The following is a 19092-nucleotide window of genomic DNA, read 5'->3' as shown; positions in this document are numbered from 1 at the left end:
TGTATAAGCGATTCATCAAATTTCGAATAAACTTGAAACTTGTGTATGTATGCCCCTTCCTTAATAGAAGAGGATAGTTTGTACAGGTAATTGAAATCATCCATTATTATACTGTTACCCAGTTCGCCAGCTTTCCTAATCTCTGAAAACATTTCTTCATCTGTCTGTTCATTTTGTTCCAGGGGATGGTAGTATAACTCTACCTTTATATTCCTTCCCTTCACATACGGAATTTCTATCCATATGGATTCCACACTGCATGCAGAATGTTTATTTGATTTGATTCAATTCCCTCTTTAACATATAGTGCAACACCCCTCCAATTTGATCTACTCTATCCTTGCGATATAATTTGTACCCAGGTAATACAGTGTCACATTGATTGTACTCCTTCCACCAGGTCTCTCATCATTCAGTGCTATATACTTTAACTCTCCTATTTTATTTTTTAGGCTTCTAGCATTTGTATACAGACACTTCAAATTATGGTTTTTCCTTGTAACTTCAGGTTGCTGAGAAGCCAGGGAAAATTTGATGCTTTTACTCTGCTTTCCAGTTGCACTGGCTTCTGGTAGAGGTGAGAATAATTTTCAAATTTGTTTGTCTATTGTTTTGCTCCAAGCTATCTCCTAAATCATTTTGATTTATCTGAAATTAAATGTCATACGCATTGTATTTTCTTGTTTTCTTTTCTATCATTAAAAGGTTGTTTATATAAAAGATTTATTGATAGGACTTTATCTTTCCAAGCAGGAAAATGGAATAAGATTTTAAGAGCTTCATTTTGACTACTTCTTCTTACCAGGCTTTTAGAAGATGATTGAAAACTTGTTTGATAAATTTGTATAACGACATTTCTTTAAAAATGTGATTTTATCAAATTATGTATTGTGATGATGGGGTAGGTCACCGGGTCTTTCCCCAACCCGTAGCAATTAGCCACACGACTGCCGCAGTTGGTATGTCATGTATTGCCACCCTCCCAGCACTTTGAGTCAACAATGGAATATGAAAAACCAGAACCCGTCCAGGTTAACATCAGATCAAAAAAGCAAATCTGTCTGCTATCCCAAACTATTTTTACCTCTCCAAAACCTCCCCATCCTCTAAAACAAATCTCCATATAGCCCCTACTACCCCCCCCCCCAACTATACCAATCCCTAGAACTATCTGATCTATTCCCAGAAACCACTATAATCCCCAGAACTGCCCTAAAATTATTCCAATTACCCAACTCTCAAAACTACCCCCATAACTATTTACTACAAGTAGCCCATTATCCATCCATCACCCAACTACCCCATCTCCCAACTAATTCCACTCCCTTCAAAAACTATTCCTCTTCAATTTATTCTCACATTTACCATCCGTCCCCTCAAACTACCAAGTGCCACATCCCAAAACTTCCCTTTCCCTCTAACCCCCTAATGAACAGAGTCGCCCCTCCACTCTCTCTAAGTCAGGCACATTCAGAGAAAACACAGCTACACGTACAAACACACGTGGAGGGATTGGGAAGAATTCTATGAGCCATGCTTCGCATGTTTTCCCCATTTATTCTAATGATGTGGTCAGAATTCGCCTTTCTTATATTGCATTCCTTTCCTAATACCAGTGTGCAGAGTAATACTCCCAGTTAGTGTCAGCTATAATTATGTGATTACCTCTGAGCCATCCTCACAGATCTCATGTATAAGGGGATGTTTGTCTGCTACACTCATAAGTACAGCAAGGCCGTGTTGACTACTGTTTGCACACCAGAGGGATGTGTATTCCTGACATTAGCTGGAGCTGCAGGTTTTAGGAAATTTAGAATCTAAACCAGGCTGTTCCCATTCTAATCAGCGGAGGTCCCTAACTGGTCCGAAACTGTTCTGATGTTAATCTCAATAACCCTGCACTAGGTTAACGAGCATTACGGGCATTCTCAACTTCTGGTTTAATCTCCTCTGTTACAATACCACTTTTAACCGTCTTACTATCTGAGAAATAAGAGATGGGTGAATAGTTTTTACTATATGAGTATAAACTTCTCTCATGTTTCACAAGAGGATTGCAGCACAAGTGCAATGGAGCAAGCAGCTCTGTCGAGCTAAACGTGCGAGCTGTTAATGCTAGTAAATCTAAAAGAGTGAGCACTCAGTTTGTCGTGCTGTCTGATGAAACAGTTAAATATTTGATGCTATGGATGTGTGCTAGAATAGAATTAGGTTTCTTTTCTTTCTTTTTCTTTTAAGCCATATCATAAGAAAGAGTTTAGACTAGGGTGACTGTCATCCAGTGGCAGAAGTGTTCTAAGAATAGCATCTGAGTCCCATCAGTCAGCCTAGCCATGTTCTTTGGGTTCTATGAAGTTAGGCCTTGCAGAATCGCATTATCTTGATTTGTGGGGAAACTGGAACACCCATCTGCTGTGCTGTACCTGGAAGCTCACAGGACAGCATTCACCTCCTTTGCCCCAGATATTAATGACTGCCAGAACAGAAACTTCAGAATTAGGAATGGGACTATATAGAAAACTTTTTAGCACTAATCAAATATTTTTAGGAAGTAGGAGGCATTGTTTCCCTATGTATTTCTTAACTTCTTCACTCTCTCTTATTTTTATTTATTTAAAAAATTTTTACTTATTTTGTTTGATCTTTTTTTTTCTTTGTTCTTTTTAATGTAATTTATTGTATTATTGCATTTTCTCTTTGTTTTTGGCTACTCTGAATTTTATAAGCCCAAGTGATCTTACTCTCAGGATTTTTTCCAGCACTTTTTGGAGATGTATCCAAAACTCAATAACCACAAATATAGCAAGGTGGAACAACTTTTTTGAGCCCTGGTTTAGATGTTTTCTGGGCATGCAGAATGAGAGGGTTTTTTTAAAAAAATATGGGGCTCGCAGCAGCTATTGGGACATACAAAGGGAATGCTACTAAACCATAGTTGTCTTCAAAAATGAGCCACTGACATCTATATCCTATTGATAAAGCAACAGTAATATCTGGAGCACTCAAAATATGATCTTTGTTTCTAGGCTATTCTTATATCTCTTTTCTCTTTTGTCATGGTGGATTGTATTATATTTTTAACTTCTGATAGAACACTAAGAAGCAACATTACTGTGCTCTAAAATCGGCCCTGAAGCAGCAGACAAACCAGTGGTCGGTGAAACGCCGGCCCCATCAGCTCTGGCTCTAGTCCCGAGAGCGTTGAAAGCTCCGGTTCTGGTCCCGAGTTCGAAAAAGCACAGAATTGAAGAAGCTTAGAAATGGAAACAGAATAATGAAAACACTAAAGATAAGTAATTTTCTGTGAGGTTTTTCAGATTCTGAAGCTGTCTGCACTCAATCAGTTAATGTGCAAAATAAGAGTATAAGTTATAACAAAAAAGTTTAAAAAATAGTTTAAATTAGCAGAAACATAATATGGATAATGAAATAAAAGAACAGGTTTTTGGCCAGTGATTGCATTACGGAGTACGTGTTTGGAATACACCTACACTGGTAATGATTACCACTGAAATTATAAGCGTAGTACTCCTTATTTCTGAGGCCTTTTCCTGAACGAATATCAAGCTCCAAGTATAGATAAACTATAAAAGTGGAGTGCGAGTGTTTGAGTATAGAGTTCTTCATAGGAGTGGAGATTTGACTTTTGTGACACATCATGGTATAGTCAGATCTACTCCTTCCCCAAGTCTATCCTTCTGTTCTCACTTTTTTCTTTTTGTGTAGGTCAGTATGATGGCTGCATGAAGTTTAAGGGAACTCAGTACAGCTTCTCGGTTTACTAATTCATAGTACAAACACCAGAAGATGTCAGTGGATAAGGACCATTTGTCGAACAAATCCTACTCATTCTGTAGTCTCTTCCTTACCTGACTCAACATATCCTATGTATAGACAGTAAATGTTGGCAGATAAAAACCTCCATAGGTGGCCAGATAAAAACCTCCATAGGTGGCCTGAGCTGCACAAAACCACTCTGTGCTGTTGTCAAGTCTCCATCATGCCAACAATATAGGCAACCAAACATGATGGAGTCTCGGTTATAACTTTATATCATCCCCAAGAATCACTGACAGTATTCAACTTACCAGTAAAGATGCCTTCCCTCCCCCCTGAGCTACACAGCACCCCTCACTCACAGTATGTGACAATAAAGTGATCAATAAAATACAGTATATGTATATTGATTTCTGTTGTTTTGATTCCTATTACTTCTGATGGAAGTCTATTACAGTGAAAAAAACATTTTCTTTCTCTGCTTATATTTACATACAGCTTTTCTATAGCACTCTTAGAAATGTACATCAAAATACAAAAAAAAAATAATAAAATCTCTACAAACCCACATCACATGTCTAACTACAATACTCAACAGCCACATACTACCAGATCGACAAACTTAAAAGTGACAAATCCCCTGGACCGGCTGGAATTCACCCAAGAGTCTTACAATAATTGAAGGTTGAAATCAGCGAGATATTGCAAAAACTTGCCAACCTATCAATTAGATCTGGACAGATACCGGATGACTGGAAGATAGCGAATGTCACGCCAATTTTCAAAAAAGGATTGAGAGGAGAACCGGGCAACTACAGACTTGTGAGCCTTACGTCTGTCCCTGGAAAGATGGTTGAAGCAATGATTAAAGATAGCATAGTCCGGCACTTGGATACACACGACCTGATGAAAGCCAGTCAACATGGCTTCAGGAAAGGGAAATCATGTTTGATGAATTTACTTCAATTTTTTGAGACCGTGAACAAATAAATTGATAGTGGAGAACCAGTGGACATAATATACTTGGCCTTCCAGAAAGCGTTCGACAAGGTTCTACATGAAAGACTTCTCAGGAAACTACAAAGCCATGGAATAGAGAGGGATATGCAAAGATGGATAGGCAAATGGCTGGAGAACAGAAAGCAGAGAGTGGGCATAAATGGGAATTTCTCAGACTGGGAGAAAGTGACTAGCGGTGTACCCCCAGGGCTCGGTTCTTGGGCCAATCTTATTTAATATCTTCATCAATGACATAGAAGAAGGAACATCCAGTGAGATCATCAAGTTTGCAGACGACACAAAGCTATGCTGGGCAATCAGATTGCAGAAGGATAGCGAGGAAATCCAGAGCGACTTGTGTCAGAGAAATGGGGAGAGAAATGGCAAATGAAGTTTAATATGGAGAAATGCAAAGTAATGCATTTAGGCAGAAGTAACAAGGAACAAGAGTATAGAATGTCAGGTGCAACTCTGGGAAAGAGCGAACAAGAAAAGGACCTGGGTGTACTGATAGATAGGACCCTGAAACCGTCGGCACAATGCGCAGCAGCGGCAAAGAAAGCAAATAGAATGTTAGGCATGATAAAGAAGGGAATCACGAGTAGATTGGAGAGGGTTATAATGCCGCTTTATAGAGCAATGGTCAGACCACACTTGGAATAATGCATCCAACATTGGTCTCCCAACCTAAAGAAGGATATAAAACTGCTGGAGAGGGTGCAGAGACGAGTAAAGAAGTTAGTAAAAGGTATGGAGAAAATGGAATATGAGGAACGACTTAAGAGACTGGGATTGTTCTCCCTTGAGAAAAGGAGACTGCGAGGGGATATGATCGAGACCTTCAAAATACTGAAAGGAATAGAAAAAATAGAGCAGAAAAAAAATTATTTACATTGTCCAATTTGACACGGACAAGAGGACATGGAATGAAGCTAAGGGGGAACAAGTCCAGGACAAATATCAGGAAGTTCTGCTTCACGCAGAGAGTGGTTGACACCTGGAATGCTCTCCCAGAGGAGGTTATTGCGGAATTGACCATCCTAGAATTTAAAAGCAAACTAGATGCACATCTCCTTACGAGAGGCATAGAGGGATATGGGTGACTAAAAATTATGCCAGGTATACACCTGGCAGGGCCTCCACATGTGCGGATTGCTGGACTTGATGGATCGAAGGTCTGATCTGGAGATGGCGCTTCTTATGTTCTTAACTTCTTTTTAGCATTTTAATATCCAACTCTGCCAAAAATTTCAGAAACATATTATCCCACCTTTGCTTAGCAATAACAGAAAACATCCTTTTCTGAAGGCGTACTTGCTGTATATAATACCAGGAATATTCTCTGTTTGATCACAGGGGAGATATGAGAGAGGTTTGTAAAATACTGGGTAGAGTGGAGAAGAGCAGATAGATGCAAGTCACTTGTTTACTCTTTCCAAAAATACTAGGACTAGGGGGCATGTATTGAAGCTATGAAATAGTAGATTTAAAACAAATAGGAGAAAATATTTCTTCACTTATTATGTAATTAAACTCTGGAATTCATTGCTGGAGAATGTAGTGAAGGCAGTTAGCTTAGCAGGGTTTAATAAAGGTTTGGCTACCTTCCTAAAGGAGAAGTCCATAAGCATTATTTATACTGCTTATTCCTAGGATATGCAATATAAAATGTTTTACTCTTTAGGAATTTGCCAGGTACTTGTGACCTGGGTTGGCCACTGTTGGAAACAGGAGACCGGGCTTAATGGACCTACAGTCTGTCACAGTATGGCAGCTCTTATGTTCTTATATTCTGTACCAGTTGGAGTTTTGCAGCAGAAAGGAAGGCAACCTTTCCAAAATCTCTTACAGTAAATCAAAAGTGTGCTATAACTGATGTTAATCTTATAGTCATATCTGCTTTAAAAGTCGGATGCAGTAAGTCTGCAAATCAAATGCAGCTTAGGGAAAAAACTTACATGCAACCGCTGAAAGCTGTGCGTTTTAATAGAGCCCTCCATTAGAACACCCATATTCTTGCATGTTCACTCTGTCAATATCCACTCCTAACCTCAAGGTATAAGGTGTTGGAATTCCCATCATTCTATTTCAGTTTCAGTGCTGTTCACTGGTTAGCTATCAGGAAATTGTCCTTAATCACCTATTAATCCTCAGTCTCATGGTATCCAAATCCCCACCTATCGGAACAGATTCACTCTTCCGCGGATGACATCCAATTGTACCTACCGCTAGGAGAAGCCTGTGACGTCCAGATTGAGAAACTCCTAAACTGCCTTTTGGAAATCAAAAACTGGATGTCCATCAATAAACTTCAACTAAATGCCTCCAAGACGGAACTCCTCTGGATCCGCAAAGAACGCTGCGATCGTACCCGTCCTTCGCTGTGCTGGGACTCAACTACTCTAACTGCAAAAGACCAAGTGCACAGCCTAAGAATACTCCTTGATAGCAACCTGTCACTTTCTGACCATATCTCTCGGGTGGTATCTTCCTCATTTTACTATCTGCGACAACTCCAAAAAATAAGAAACTATTTTTCAGAATCTGACTTTGCCCAACTATTCAATATTAATATTTTTATTTTTTAATTTTTTAACTACCCCCGTTTCCTTCTGTTTTTTCCATATTTGTTTTTCTCGATATAACAGATGTAACCTTTGCCCTTCTTCCCTCCCCAGTTCAAGTCTGTCTTGTCTTAAATTTGATGTTAACAAATTTTTAATTTGTATCTTTATAATCTTATCCCTTTTTTACTTGTGTACATCGCTTTGTAAACAGATTCAGCGATACATCAAATATTAATAAACCTTGAACCTATGCCTTAGTACTCTCCCGCATGGATTACTGCAATGCGCTATTCAAATATACGATGGCTCCAGTATGTTCAAAATGCGGCAATCAGGCTTCTAAAAAACCTCCGTGTCCGTGACCCTGTCTCTCAGGCTCTAGCGTTGGCTCACTGGCTGCCGGCAGCCAAACGTTGTGTCTTCAAGGGTCTGATGCTGGCGTTCAAATCCTTGCATGACATGGCGCCGGGCTATGTGAAAGCTAAACTTCATCTGTATGTGCCAAACTGGTCCCTCCGCTTCCAGGATGAAATATGCCTCAAAATGCCCCCTGGTCATGCCCTTCAATTAGAAGCCGCCGTTTGTTTTTTTTTCAAACATCCCCTGGGTTTATTTTATAGCTTCTTCACCCCCCACTGGCATATCCTACATCTGAACCGGAAGCCTTCTCTCTGACATTGCAACATTAAAGGGAAGGCTTCCAGATGAGGCACGGGACATGCGAGGAGCTGCTGCCCACGGCTTTGTGCACTGCAGCACTGAGGAAGAGGGAGCCGGCCCGAAGATAACACCGGGGGCCAGGCCAGAAGGCAAGGCACAGCATGGAGGGAGGGAGACAACAACGGTAGGTGGAATGATTTTATTTTTGAATTTAGTGATTGATTTACATCTGCTGTCTGTTCAGGAAGAAATGCATTTGTTTCTTTTCCTCTGAGGTTGTACTGCATGAAGAGTCTTGCACCTTAGGGTTTGTTTGTAAATATTAGTACTTTTAGTTTTTGGTCCCATATTTGCATGGGGTTATCTGTCTTCTGCTAGGAATGAATGCTGAGAAGCATACAGTGTGCTTTGTGTAGTTTAATTTTGTGGTTAACCATTATGTGTTATTAAAAATATTATATTGTGTGTGTGTGTATATATGAAAAATGAATGGAAAAATGGTCTTATAATTAGTACTATTATGGGGGCGGGGTCTGGGGCGGACATTGGGAGGAGATAGGCGGAGTCGGCCCACGACCTAGCCCAGTGTTCTTCAATTGCCGGTCCACGGACCGATGCCGGTCTACAAAATAATTATTTTATTTCTGCCAGTCCATAGGTTTCAAAAGGTTGAAGAACACTGGCTTACGTGACACACACTGGTTCAGTTACCAATATACAATTCTTTGTAGTCCAAGGATCAAGGGCAGAGGGTTAGGTGAAGAGGTATGTTTTTATTGCTTTTCTAAAGTTGAGGAGTCCTTCAAGAGATCTACTCTGTAACACCTCTGGACATGTCCAGAAATCCTCTTCTGTAATTCTGAAATCCTCTTCTGTAATCCACCTTGAACCGCAAAGTAATGGCGGAATAAAGATCACTAATTTAATGTAATGTAATTTAATCTGATCTGTGGTGGCAGTCGATTCCAGTGGCATGTACCCCCAGCTTCCCCGCTTTTATCTTAAGCAGCTAATACAGCAGCCTGCAGGATCGCTGGTGCTATAGCTGTCTGTCGTCCTTAGCGGCACGTTCTCTCTGCTGCCATCCTGCCTCTGACGTCGGAGCAGGGGCAGGACTGTAGCAGAGAAAACGTGCCGCTGAGGATGGCGGGCAGCTGCAGGGATCGCTATAGCACCAACTGCCGCATTAGCTTAAGGTAAGAGTGGGGAAGCTGGGGGAACATGCAGGCCTTTCTGACTGACCCTCCCCCATCAAACAGAAGTGGCAGCAGACGGCCAGCAAGAGGCAGCGCTGCCGCTCCTGCTTTAGGAAGGCACAGGGGGAAGGGTCGGTTATGCCGATTTTTAAAAAAAATTGAATCGATTCACTTGATTTGAATCAGTGAATCGATTCAAATCGTGAATTGGGCAGCACCAACCCGTACCCTTAGCGCTTATTCCTGAAACTGTTGCTCTGTGTTGCACCCCTCCCTGCAGGGAACCCATACCCCCTAATTCTATAACCTTAGCTCCTAAATGAAAATGCCATTTGCTTGTTGATTATAGAGTACTGGTGAGTGAATATAACATTCACATGTATAAGTGCCAGATGTGTGCTCAGTGGGGTTCTGTGATGTGAATGCAGTTGCACAGCACGCACATGCAAGAAGTTGTGCCCAGGGACAGGGAATGGACGTGTCAAACATTTATGCATGTAAATTACACTAAAGTTCTAGATTTAGGTGTATATATTTACTGTTGGCATGATGTAAATGGACATGTCTAAAAGGTTGGTACATAAATTCCAACATACATTAACATTTTATAATGGAATCTGGTGGCCAGATGTGAATTTGCACTCAGTGTGCTACAATTTGGCATATAACTTTTGGCACACTTTATTGAAGTATCCCATTAAAGGGTAATTTTATAATTGGGTGGTAAAATGTGCCCTAAGGTGGCAAAATATGCCTAGTTCAAGCTTGCATATATGGAAAAAAGGTGCCAACTTTTCTTTATAAAATAATATATAAGTTGATGAAAATGAGCCAATTAAGGTGTGATCAATTACACCAGCTCTGATGAAAATGACTGTGCCAACAATTTGAACAGATGTATGTAAATTATAGTATTCTGGCCATGTGCCCATCCATGGCAAAAGTACGCACCACGCAAATGACATGCGTACTTTTATACTGGTCGGTATTTTAAAGAGGTCATTTATGCACACATATTGATATGTAACACGTGTAAATGACTAACATGCCAACATTTAAGCATGGTGTGCACATCTAAAAAGAGGCACCACTTTATAAAATTACCCTCTTCCTTATACTGTTATACCAGTCCAGACCAACTCCACCCCCCACCAGCAGATGGCGATTCTGATACTTAGCTACTATCTTTCCATCTACTCAACTGATTCCATCTATTTCTCACTTTTCCCCCAGCTTTCTGCTCCCCTTTTTCTTCACTCAGGGCCAGAGTCTCAAAACTTAAAGTTGCCTTTAATGCGGTTGCTAAACCGGTTTCAGCCGGTTTAGCGTGCATGTGGTGGATTATCAAAACGGCTTACTGTGGTCTTTTCCGAGCTTCCCAGCAGTGTCCGATTCTGACATGCAAATGGGCTCATCAATATTTAAACAAGCATTCTGGTTGCTTCTTCATCATCGCTGAGTGATTCTCCAAGTGCAGCGAGCACGTGTATTATAGCCAAGTATTAGGTGTTTTGGGCTGTGCTTCAAGATAAAATGTGACATTAAAAACAAATGACAAGATTTACATGAATTATAGCAGTTTGGGGTGGGTGGGTGGAGAAAAGACATGTTTTATGCACACTTGTTGAAAGCTGATGTTGCATCTCCTCTCCCTTCATTCAATAGCTCTGGTACGCCTATGATTGACACACCACTTACGGTGTTGCTTTTCCCTGTACATGCACAGATTTATGCCTCTTTTGTGATGTATTCTGCGCATGTGCTGATCACTATCACCAGCGACTCATGTAAATTTAGTGAACCTTCGCTACTCTCCACCAACCTCATTTGCATGCTCGGTTTTTTGAGAATGACATGCCTTTTTGAAATCGCTATAACAACGGCTGCGACAATGGCCCATCGGTTTTTACTGCAAAGTTTTGAGAATCTAGCCCTCAATCCCTAGAATCGTCTTATATATAGTGGAAGAGAATGTTTTAGAATGCTTGATTGGAGTTGAATTATTTATCCTTATGTGTCAGAGTACAGATGAATTATCTGAATTTTTCTAAGAAACCAAAGACTTATTTGTGTTGGTAAATTCTTAATAGATCATAAGATTATGTACATTTTTTATGTGCTTGTTTTTAATTGTACTTTCTAGATCTGGCTAGTTTCTTAATTGTCACCCACATAAAATCAGTCTTGGTATTCTGTAGAATATAAGAATAAAGTATTTCTTTTACCAAGGAGAATGGCAGTAACAAGTGTCTTAAGAAATCTGTGAGGGAGGGGAATGCCCCCTCTTGTCCCACCCCCTACACCCATGAGTGAAACTAGAAAAAACAAAGGAACTATGGAGGAGTCAAAAGAGAGTTTAGGAACTTGAGTAGGGGGTAAGAGACATAAAGGGCTGGTTGCTAGGAAAGGCAATGAATGACAAGAAAAGTGAATGGGGCTGGTAAGAGGAAGATTGATGATTCGAAGGGGGGGGGGGGGGGAATTCAATACAGAAGGCTGAAAATGGAGTTCTCATTGGTGTCACCCTTTCTATTACTCCCTGCCCCATAGAAAGCCCTAATGCAAAAAACTATTCCCCACCCCCAACCTAGAGAACGTCCTCCCTATGCCCATTCTTTTACTTCTTCACAGACCTGCCTTTTCCCTCAGTTTCTCAGCTCTTCTCCAGCACCTTTACATCCTTCACAATTTAACACTATCTCTCTACCCTGCTTTTCTATCCCCTGCCTCAAAACTCCATCCCATTTAATACTCCCTTACACATGCTTCCACCCATTTCCATACCCGCATCCTGCCGTCCACTTTCAATTGCCAAATACTCACATAATCTTGGTGTCTCTGTTTTCTCTCATCCACAATTCCCCAGCTAATCTCAATCTTGAAATCCTATTTGAGGGGAAGGGGACACTTCCCTCCCCCAGGGTTTCCCTTCTGTAGCAACACCAGTGTACCTCTCTCATCTCTTCTCTTTCATGTCCCCAGGCTCCCCACCTTCATGCTTACCCCCTCTTTCTTTCCCTTTTTAACAGCCCTTCCCAAAATTCTTTTTAAACTCACCCTATCAACCTGGCAGCAGGAAAGAGGAAATTTTCTCAGGTCATCTCGTCTCTTTCTGTAGCCATAACTAGCAATGATCACTACTGCAGAGGAGGGAGCAAGACCTCATATTCCTGGGCCAGGCTGGCCGTAGTAGGTACTAGTAACTGCAGCCACAAGAAGGGTGCAGAACACAGCATTTGCAGCCCAGGCTGGTGGCAGTGTGTGTAGGTGCAGTGGTGCTAACTTCTTTTTTTTTTTTTGGTTCAATATTTTTATTATTTTATATTATAAAACAATAAGAAAAGTTATACAGCAACTTAACATAGGTATGACAAGTTACACAGGTATAATAAGTATACAGGTATAATATCGATACATGAGCATTTGGTAATATGATTAACACTTTGTGCACTATAAGTATGATAGTGTGGCATTATAAACTGGCATCGCCAGGAAGAATTAGGAATGTCACAGTGGCATATTGTAGAGAAAAACTATCAAGGGCTATCATTGGGCAGTTTCATGGCATTAATCCAAAGCAAAGGTACAAACTATACCATTATGAGTGAGTCTGATCAGAGGGAAATAATTGAGCTAAGGGAGAAGTCAGATGTGATTTACAGTAATTAATGATTGGGTCCCATATAAGCATAAATTTGTGGAATCTATGCATCCTTTTGGCAGTTATGCCTTCATATTGTAAAATGATGCAGACTAGATTCCACCATGCAACAAATGAAAGTTTGTCAGGATGTTTCCAATCATTTAATATGGTTTTGATAGTTATCATAATTAGAGATTGGAAGAGAGCGATATGATGTTTAGACAGAGTAGAGTTTAGAGCAAACTCACCAAAAAGTATTTTCGCTAAAGATATAGTTTCCTTAATTGGTAAAATTTGGGAAATGAAGTCCCAAATTTGGGACCAATATTTGGATATGATGGGACAGTAATATATCGTGTGGTCAAGAGTCCCAATGTCCAATTTACAGGACCAACCTCTGTTATTTCCTTCTGAGGACAATTTAGAGAGCTTGTATGGTGTCCAGAATGCCCTATGTAATAAGAAATAGCAGGATTGTGTTATAGCAGAGGATCTAAGGAGTCAGTGGTGGTAACTTCTAAGAGATGCGGGGTGGGGGTAAAGCAGTAACCAGAGAATATTTCTAGCTTAGGGGTGGTAGTGGTAGTGGTTATGGGGAGTACCTTACTCCCTGGCTATTGTGTTCTCCCCCCCCCTCCTCATTTTGCAGGGACCCATCATTGTTAAGGAAAGCTAGGGTTTGTTGTCTGTCAAATTTTTGCTAACACTGGTCGAGAGCATCTCCTCTAAAGGACAGATCAAAATTGCACTAAAGTAAATAAGGAAAAAAAAAAAAACCCCACAAAAAAATACAATCAGCCCTTTTTGGAATAAATTCATTTGAACAAAGCCTTTCTAACATTCCAGGATGCTATATGCCTCCTGTCAGAGATGTACTGTGGCATATTTATTTTTATCCCAGGACAAGCAGGCAGCATATTCTCTACATGTGGGTGACGTCATCCACGGAGCCCCGATGCGGACAGCTTTTTAAGCAAACTTGATTGAAGTTCTCAAGTTTGCTAGTATTGCACCGCGCATGTGCGTGCCTTTCCACTCAGCTAGAGGGCGCGTCTCCTCAACAGGGTCCTCAGTTTTCCACGGAGCCAGAAAGTCCTGTCTCTCTTCTCTGCGATCCTAAGTGCCTTTCTCGCACCGAGGCTTCGTTTGGTTTTTTCCAGTCGGAAGTCGCTGTGCGCTGCGTTTTGTTTTTTCCACCTCGTGCGAAAAGCACCGGTCGAGGCGTCTCTCTCCCTCGAAGCAGCGGTCTGTGAAACGGGGCAGATCACCGGGCCCTCGCACTACGGGGTCTGTTCAGCTCTCTGACCTCGTGCGGTCAGACCCTACTCTCCTCTGCTCTCCTGTGCCATCCCGGTCCCCGGACTGTGGGGCCCCGAGATCGAGGTGGGAGACCTTCACCTGCAGTATCGGGTCTTCCCGTTCGGGCTCGCTTCATCCCCCCGAGTCTTTACCAAATGCCTCGTGGTGGTGGTGGCGGCCCTGCGGTCCCAGGGTCTTCAGGTGTTCCCGTACCTTATCAAAGCCCCGTCGCGGAGGGGGATTATCTCAGCGACCCGACAGACTATTATCTTCCTTCAGTGCCTGGGCTTCGAGGTCAACTTTCCCAAGTCCCAGTTGTGCCCTTCTCAATCTCTGCAGTTCATTGGGGCGGTGCTGGACACGGTTCGTTCATTCCTGCCTCAGCCTTGGCAGGCTGTCCTTATCCACCTCTGCTGGCAGGTCTCCCTTCAGTCCACGGCCTCCGCCAAGCAGATGATGATCCTGTTGGGACACATGGCCTCCACCATTCATGTGACTCCTTTTGCCAGACTTCACCTCCGTATACTTCAGTGGACTCTGGTGTCTCAGTGGAGGCAGGACCGAGATCCCGCCTCTCACTGCATTGCGGTTGAAAGGACATATCAGCGGTGACTCCCTCCTTGAGGCGTTCGCGCCGTTGGTGGACACTCTCTTCGAATCTTTTGAGAGGTTTTCTCTTTCTTGCGCCCCCACCGAGGAAAGTTCTGACGATGGACTCCTCTGTGTATGCCTGGGGGGCTCACCTCGACGGCCTCCGGACCCAGGGTCTTTGGTCGAGCGCTGACCGTCGCTGCCACATCAATCTGCTGGAGCTTCGGGCCATTTACAATGCCCTGGTCGCCTTTCGGCATTTGCTTTGCGATCAAGTGGTCCTAGTGCGCACGGACAACCAGGTGGCGTTGTATTATATAAACAAACAGGGGGGTACGGGTTCCCTGTCTCTTTGCCGGGAGGCTCTTTGCCTTTGGGAGTGGGCGATACGTCACAACATCTTCCTTCGGGCAGTCTACACCCAGGGAGAGCACAACTGCCTTGCGGACAGGCTGAGTTGTCTTCTCCAGCCGCACGAATGGTCTCTTCATGCCTCAATTCTGCGTCAGGTGTTTGCTCGCTGGGGGACACTGCAAGTAGATCTATTCGCCTCGCCCCTCAATCACAAGTTGCCTCTCTTATGTTCCAGGATTTACTCCCCGGACCATCTCGAGGTGGATGCTTTCCTTCTGGATTGGACGGGCTGGTTCCTCTACGCGTTCCCTCTGTTTCTGCGGACCCTTATGCAGCTCAAGTCAGCTCATGCCGCCATGATTCTAATAGCCCCTCGTTGGCTCCGGCAGCCGTAGTTCTCCCTTCTCCTTCAGCTCAGTGTCAGGGAGCTACTGCTTCTAGTTGTGTTTCCTTCTCTGCTGCCTCAGGGTCAGGGTTCACTGCTGCATCCCAATCTGCAGTCTCTACACTTAACGGCTTGGTTCCTGTGCAGCTAACTCCCTCCTTCGGTTTTTCTCAGTCGGTCTGGGATGTTGTTGAGGCTTCTCGCAAATGTTCTACTCGACAATGCTACTCCCAGAAGTGGTCTAAGTTTGCTGCGTGGTGTGCTTCGCGTGCCCTGGAGCCGCTGTCTGCCGCCTTGCCCTCTGTGCTGGATTATTTGCTCCACTTGTCTCAGTCTGGTCTCAAGTCAACTTCTATTCGAGTCCACCTTAGTGCGATTGCTGCCTTTCATCAGCCAATTGATGGGAAATCGCTCTCCGTCCATCTAGTGGTTTCTCGATTCATGAAGGGTCTTTTTAATATTTAATCCTCCTCTCAAACCTCCTCCGGTGGTTTGGGATCTTAATGTGGTTCTGGCTCAATTAATGAAACCTCCATTTGAGCCCCTGGATAAGGTTCACCTGAAATTTCTCACTTGGAAGGTGGTATTTCTTGTTGCTCTCACGTCTGCTCACAGAGTGAGTGAGCTGCAAGCTCTGGTTGCGGACCCGCCTTTTACTGTTTTTCACCATGACAAGGTGGTCCTTCGTATCCATTCGAAGTTCTTGCCCAAGGTGGTTTCGGATTTCCACCTCAACCAGTCCATTGTTCTTCTGGTGTTCTTTCAGAAGCCCCATTCTCATCCTGGTGAAGTGGCGCTTCACACTCTTGACTGTAAGAGGGTGTTGGCCTTCTACCTGCAATGCACTCAGTCTCATCGGACGGCTCCTCAACTTTACATTTCTTTTGATCCTAATTGGTTGGGCTGTCCTGTTTCCAAGCGCACCTTATCCAACTGGTTGGCTGCTTGTATTTCCTTCTGCTACGCTCAGGCTGGTCTTCCGCTGCCGGGTCGGGTCACGGGGCATAAAATCAGAGTGATGGCGGCGTCTGTCACTTTCCTGAGATCCACGCCTATTGAAGAGATCTGCAAGGCCACCACTTGGTCCTCAGTTCATACATTCAGCTCTCACTACTGTCTGGATGCTTTTTCCAGACGCGACGGCCGGTTCGGTCAGTCAGTTAGTTTTGCGTAATCTGTTCTCCTAAATTGCCAATTATCCCACCGTCCCTTCCTAGTTAGCTTGGAGGTCACACACTTGTATAGAATATGCTGCCTGCTTGTCCTGGGATAAAGCACAGTTACTTGCCGTAACAGGTGTTATCCAGGGACAGCAGGCAGATATTCTCGCAACCCTCCCATCTCCCCGGGTTGGCTTCTTTGCTAGCTATCTGAACTGATGTCCACGTTGAGGAGACGCACCCTCTAGCTAAGCGGGAAGGCACGCACATGCGCGGTACAGTACTAGCAAACTTGAGATCTTCAATCAAGTTTGCTTGAAAAACTGTCCGTGTCAGGGCTGTATGGATGACGTCACCCACATGTAGAGAATATCTGCCTGCTGTCCCTGGATAACACCTGTTACAGTAAGTAACTGTGCTTTATCCTCCAGGCAGCTTTGTTACTGGTAGCCTAAAGCAGTGCTGATTTCTCCCCACAATTCACACGGACAACCTGCCTGAATGCCCCTCAGGGCATCCTAGCATTTCAATCTCCCCCCCCACCCTCCCCATCTCACAACCTTCTAACTAAATTATCTATCTTGTAATGACCCTGAGACAATGTCCAGATCTCCCCGGAAGTAACCCGCTCTACTTTGTAAGTCTCCTGGAAATGGCCAGATAACCTCTTGCGTAATCCGCCTTGAGCCGCAAGGTAATGGCGGAATAAATATCACTAATGTAAGGGCCTTAGAAGTAATTGCAGCATTTTTATTTATATATATATTTTTTTTTTGGTGAGGGGGAACTGCAGACTGAATAAAGGTGTATTTGCTTAGGCCGTGTTGGTGTTCAGTTCCTTGCTGGGTGTACTGGCTGCTTTTCCCTCCCCCCTCCCCCCTGTTTCATCTGCCCCGCTCTGCGGAGAGTGGCGGGAGCCGCGGTCCTGCCTCGAGGCTTAGCACGAGACGAGGAGGCTCGTGACGAGAGGGCAGGATGACGGCGGGGATTGGGTGTTGCCTCCTTTACACAGCGGCGGAAGAATGCGCGCCAGCTGCAGCAAAACGCTGGCCCGGCTGCCTGCCGAAGATGTTCGTAAGGGCGTGCTGGAGTAAGCGCTGACCTTTTTTCTTTTTCCTCCCTCCTCCTAAATTTATTAATAGCGTCGCCATAACACGCTGTACGAGCTTCATTCAAAGCAAACAGACGCCCGGGGGAGGATTGTAAACAGAGACTCGGCAGCCACAGAGCATCGGTCTCTCGAGCCACCGCATCGGAGCCTGCCACTGGCTTTAGTTTTCTATCCCCCCTCCCCCCCTCTCCCAAGCTGCTAAGCCTGGAAATAAGTCACTTGGGTGTCGGATCCGTGGCTCTGAAATGCCGGAAAGCGAAGACCTGGCGCAAGCCGAAAGGTACAGCCTTGCATCGTCCGAAGTGCGTTTTGCGTGGCTTTGACATTTTGCTTGGCTTGCTCTCGTTTGTTTGGGGGGGGGGGGGAGGGAGGGGGGGATGGTTAATAGTGTGTTGTTGAAGTGGCCCCAGCATAGCCTATGAGCAAACTCGGCCTTCCTTGACTTGTCAGAAACCGGTGAGCGTTAAAGGCTCTTCAGATTTCACTCATCACTGCTGGAAAGGACCAGTGGCAGATTAATGTTATATATACTGTATTGTGTATATAACCTGCCCTGCTGAAGGTGGTCTCACTGGATACCAGCATGAAAAACAGGGGCATGTCAAGTGTCACCACCACTGTGCCCATCTTTACATCCACTGGCTGCTGCTACCAATTGAGGGGGGGGGGGGGAGAGAGGGGGACTGACTTGCAAAAGGTACTTGCTCCAGGTCAGATGGTACTGGGTTGGGTTGGGTTGGTTTTTCAGGAAGTAATGATAAATCAAGATCTGAATAAGGTTTGTGTCTAGTTTGTTTATACAGTACCACGAAGTCCCTGTGGATAAATAGGGCATATGTATCCGTGGACAGGCAGTTAAAGTTATAGAAAATATTAAAGTGTACTTAGAAGACAATAAAAGAACCATTAAGCATGGCTTGAGTATGTACAGTACACGATCTCTGATATCTTGCCAACAGAAACCTTTTCAATTTTCATTGTAAAGTCGTCTTCTTTCATTTGGCATCCTTGAGCTTCATGTTGCATTTTCAGTCCATATTTTTACACTGATGACAGAGTTACTGACTTGAGGGCTAGTGATGGCATTTTAAGGGAAGCTAGGACTAGTCACTGGTAAAAAAGTAATTCACTCGTAAGAGCTTATTATAGCCATTGGATTGAACTGGAATAAAGACGGGCTCAGGGACTGTTTTAAATTTGCAAATCTTGATCATAAGTTTGTGAGCTGCTCCTCCCAAATTAAACTATCACAAGTGAACTCCTGCATATAGCAGTATCTATTTGAAGCAGAATCCTTGAGATAACCCTGATTGGACCTATTTCTATGTTTGAGCAAAACAGCATCAAGTT

The 19092-nt window shown here is 43.5% G+C and overlaps 1 protein-coding gene across 5 annotated transcripts in view; it reads left to right on the top strand.

The window, feature by feature from the left end:
- Positions 1 to 554: 554 nt before the first annotated feature.
- The window catches only part of RETREG1 (reticulophagy regulator 1), a 131217-nt gene continuing 112679 nt past the window's right edge, over positions 555 to 19092 (top strand). Inside the window, exon 1 of one of the 5 annotated variants that reach the window (XM_033935244.1) lies at positions 555 to 577. Coding sequence is in view for 4 of the 5 variants with exons in the window: in XM_033935240.1 (XP_033791131.1) it covers positions 17654 to 17721 (68 nt within the window). In the remaining variant the exon portion in view is untranslated. Of the gene's footprint in view, positions 578 to 17626; positions 18023 to 19092 lie in introns of those variants that run through there. The other 4 variants (XM_033935243.1, XM_033935242.1, XM_033935240.1 and 1 more) reach the window with 4 other exon arrangements.

This window comes from Geotrypetes seraphini, chromosome 2, assembly GCF_902459505.1.
Source record: "Geotrypetes seraphini chromosome 2, aGeoSer1.1, whole genome shotgun sequence".
NCBI lineage: Eukaryota > Metazoa > Chordata > Amphibia > Gymnophiona > Dermophiidae > Geotrypetes > Geotrypetes seraphini.
Note: the sequence above shows the minus strand (reverse complement) of the source record. Positions and strands in the feature narration are given on the sequence as shown.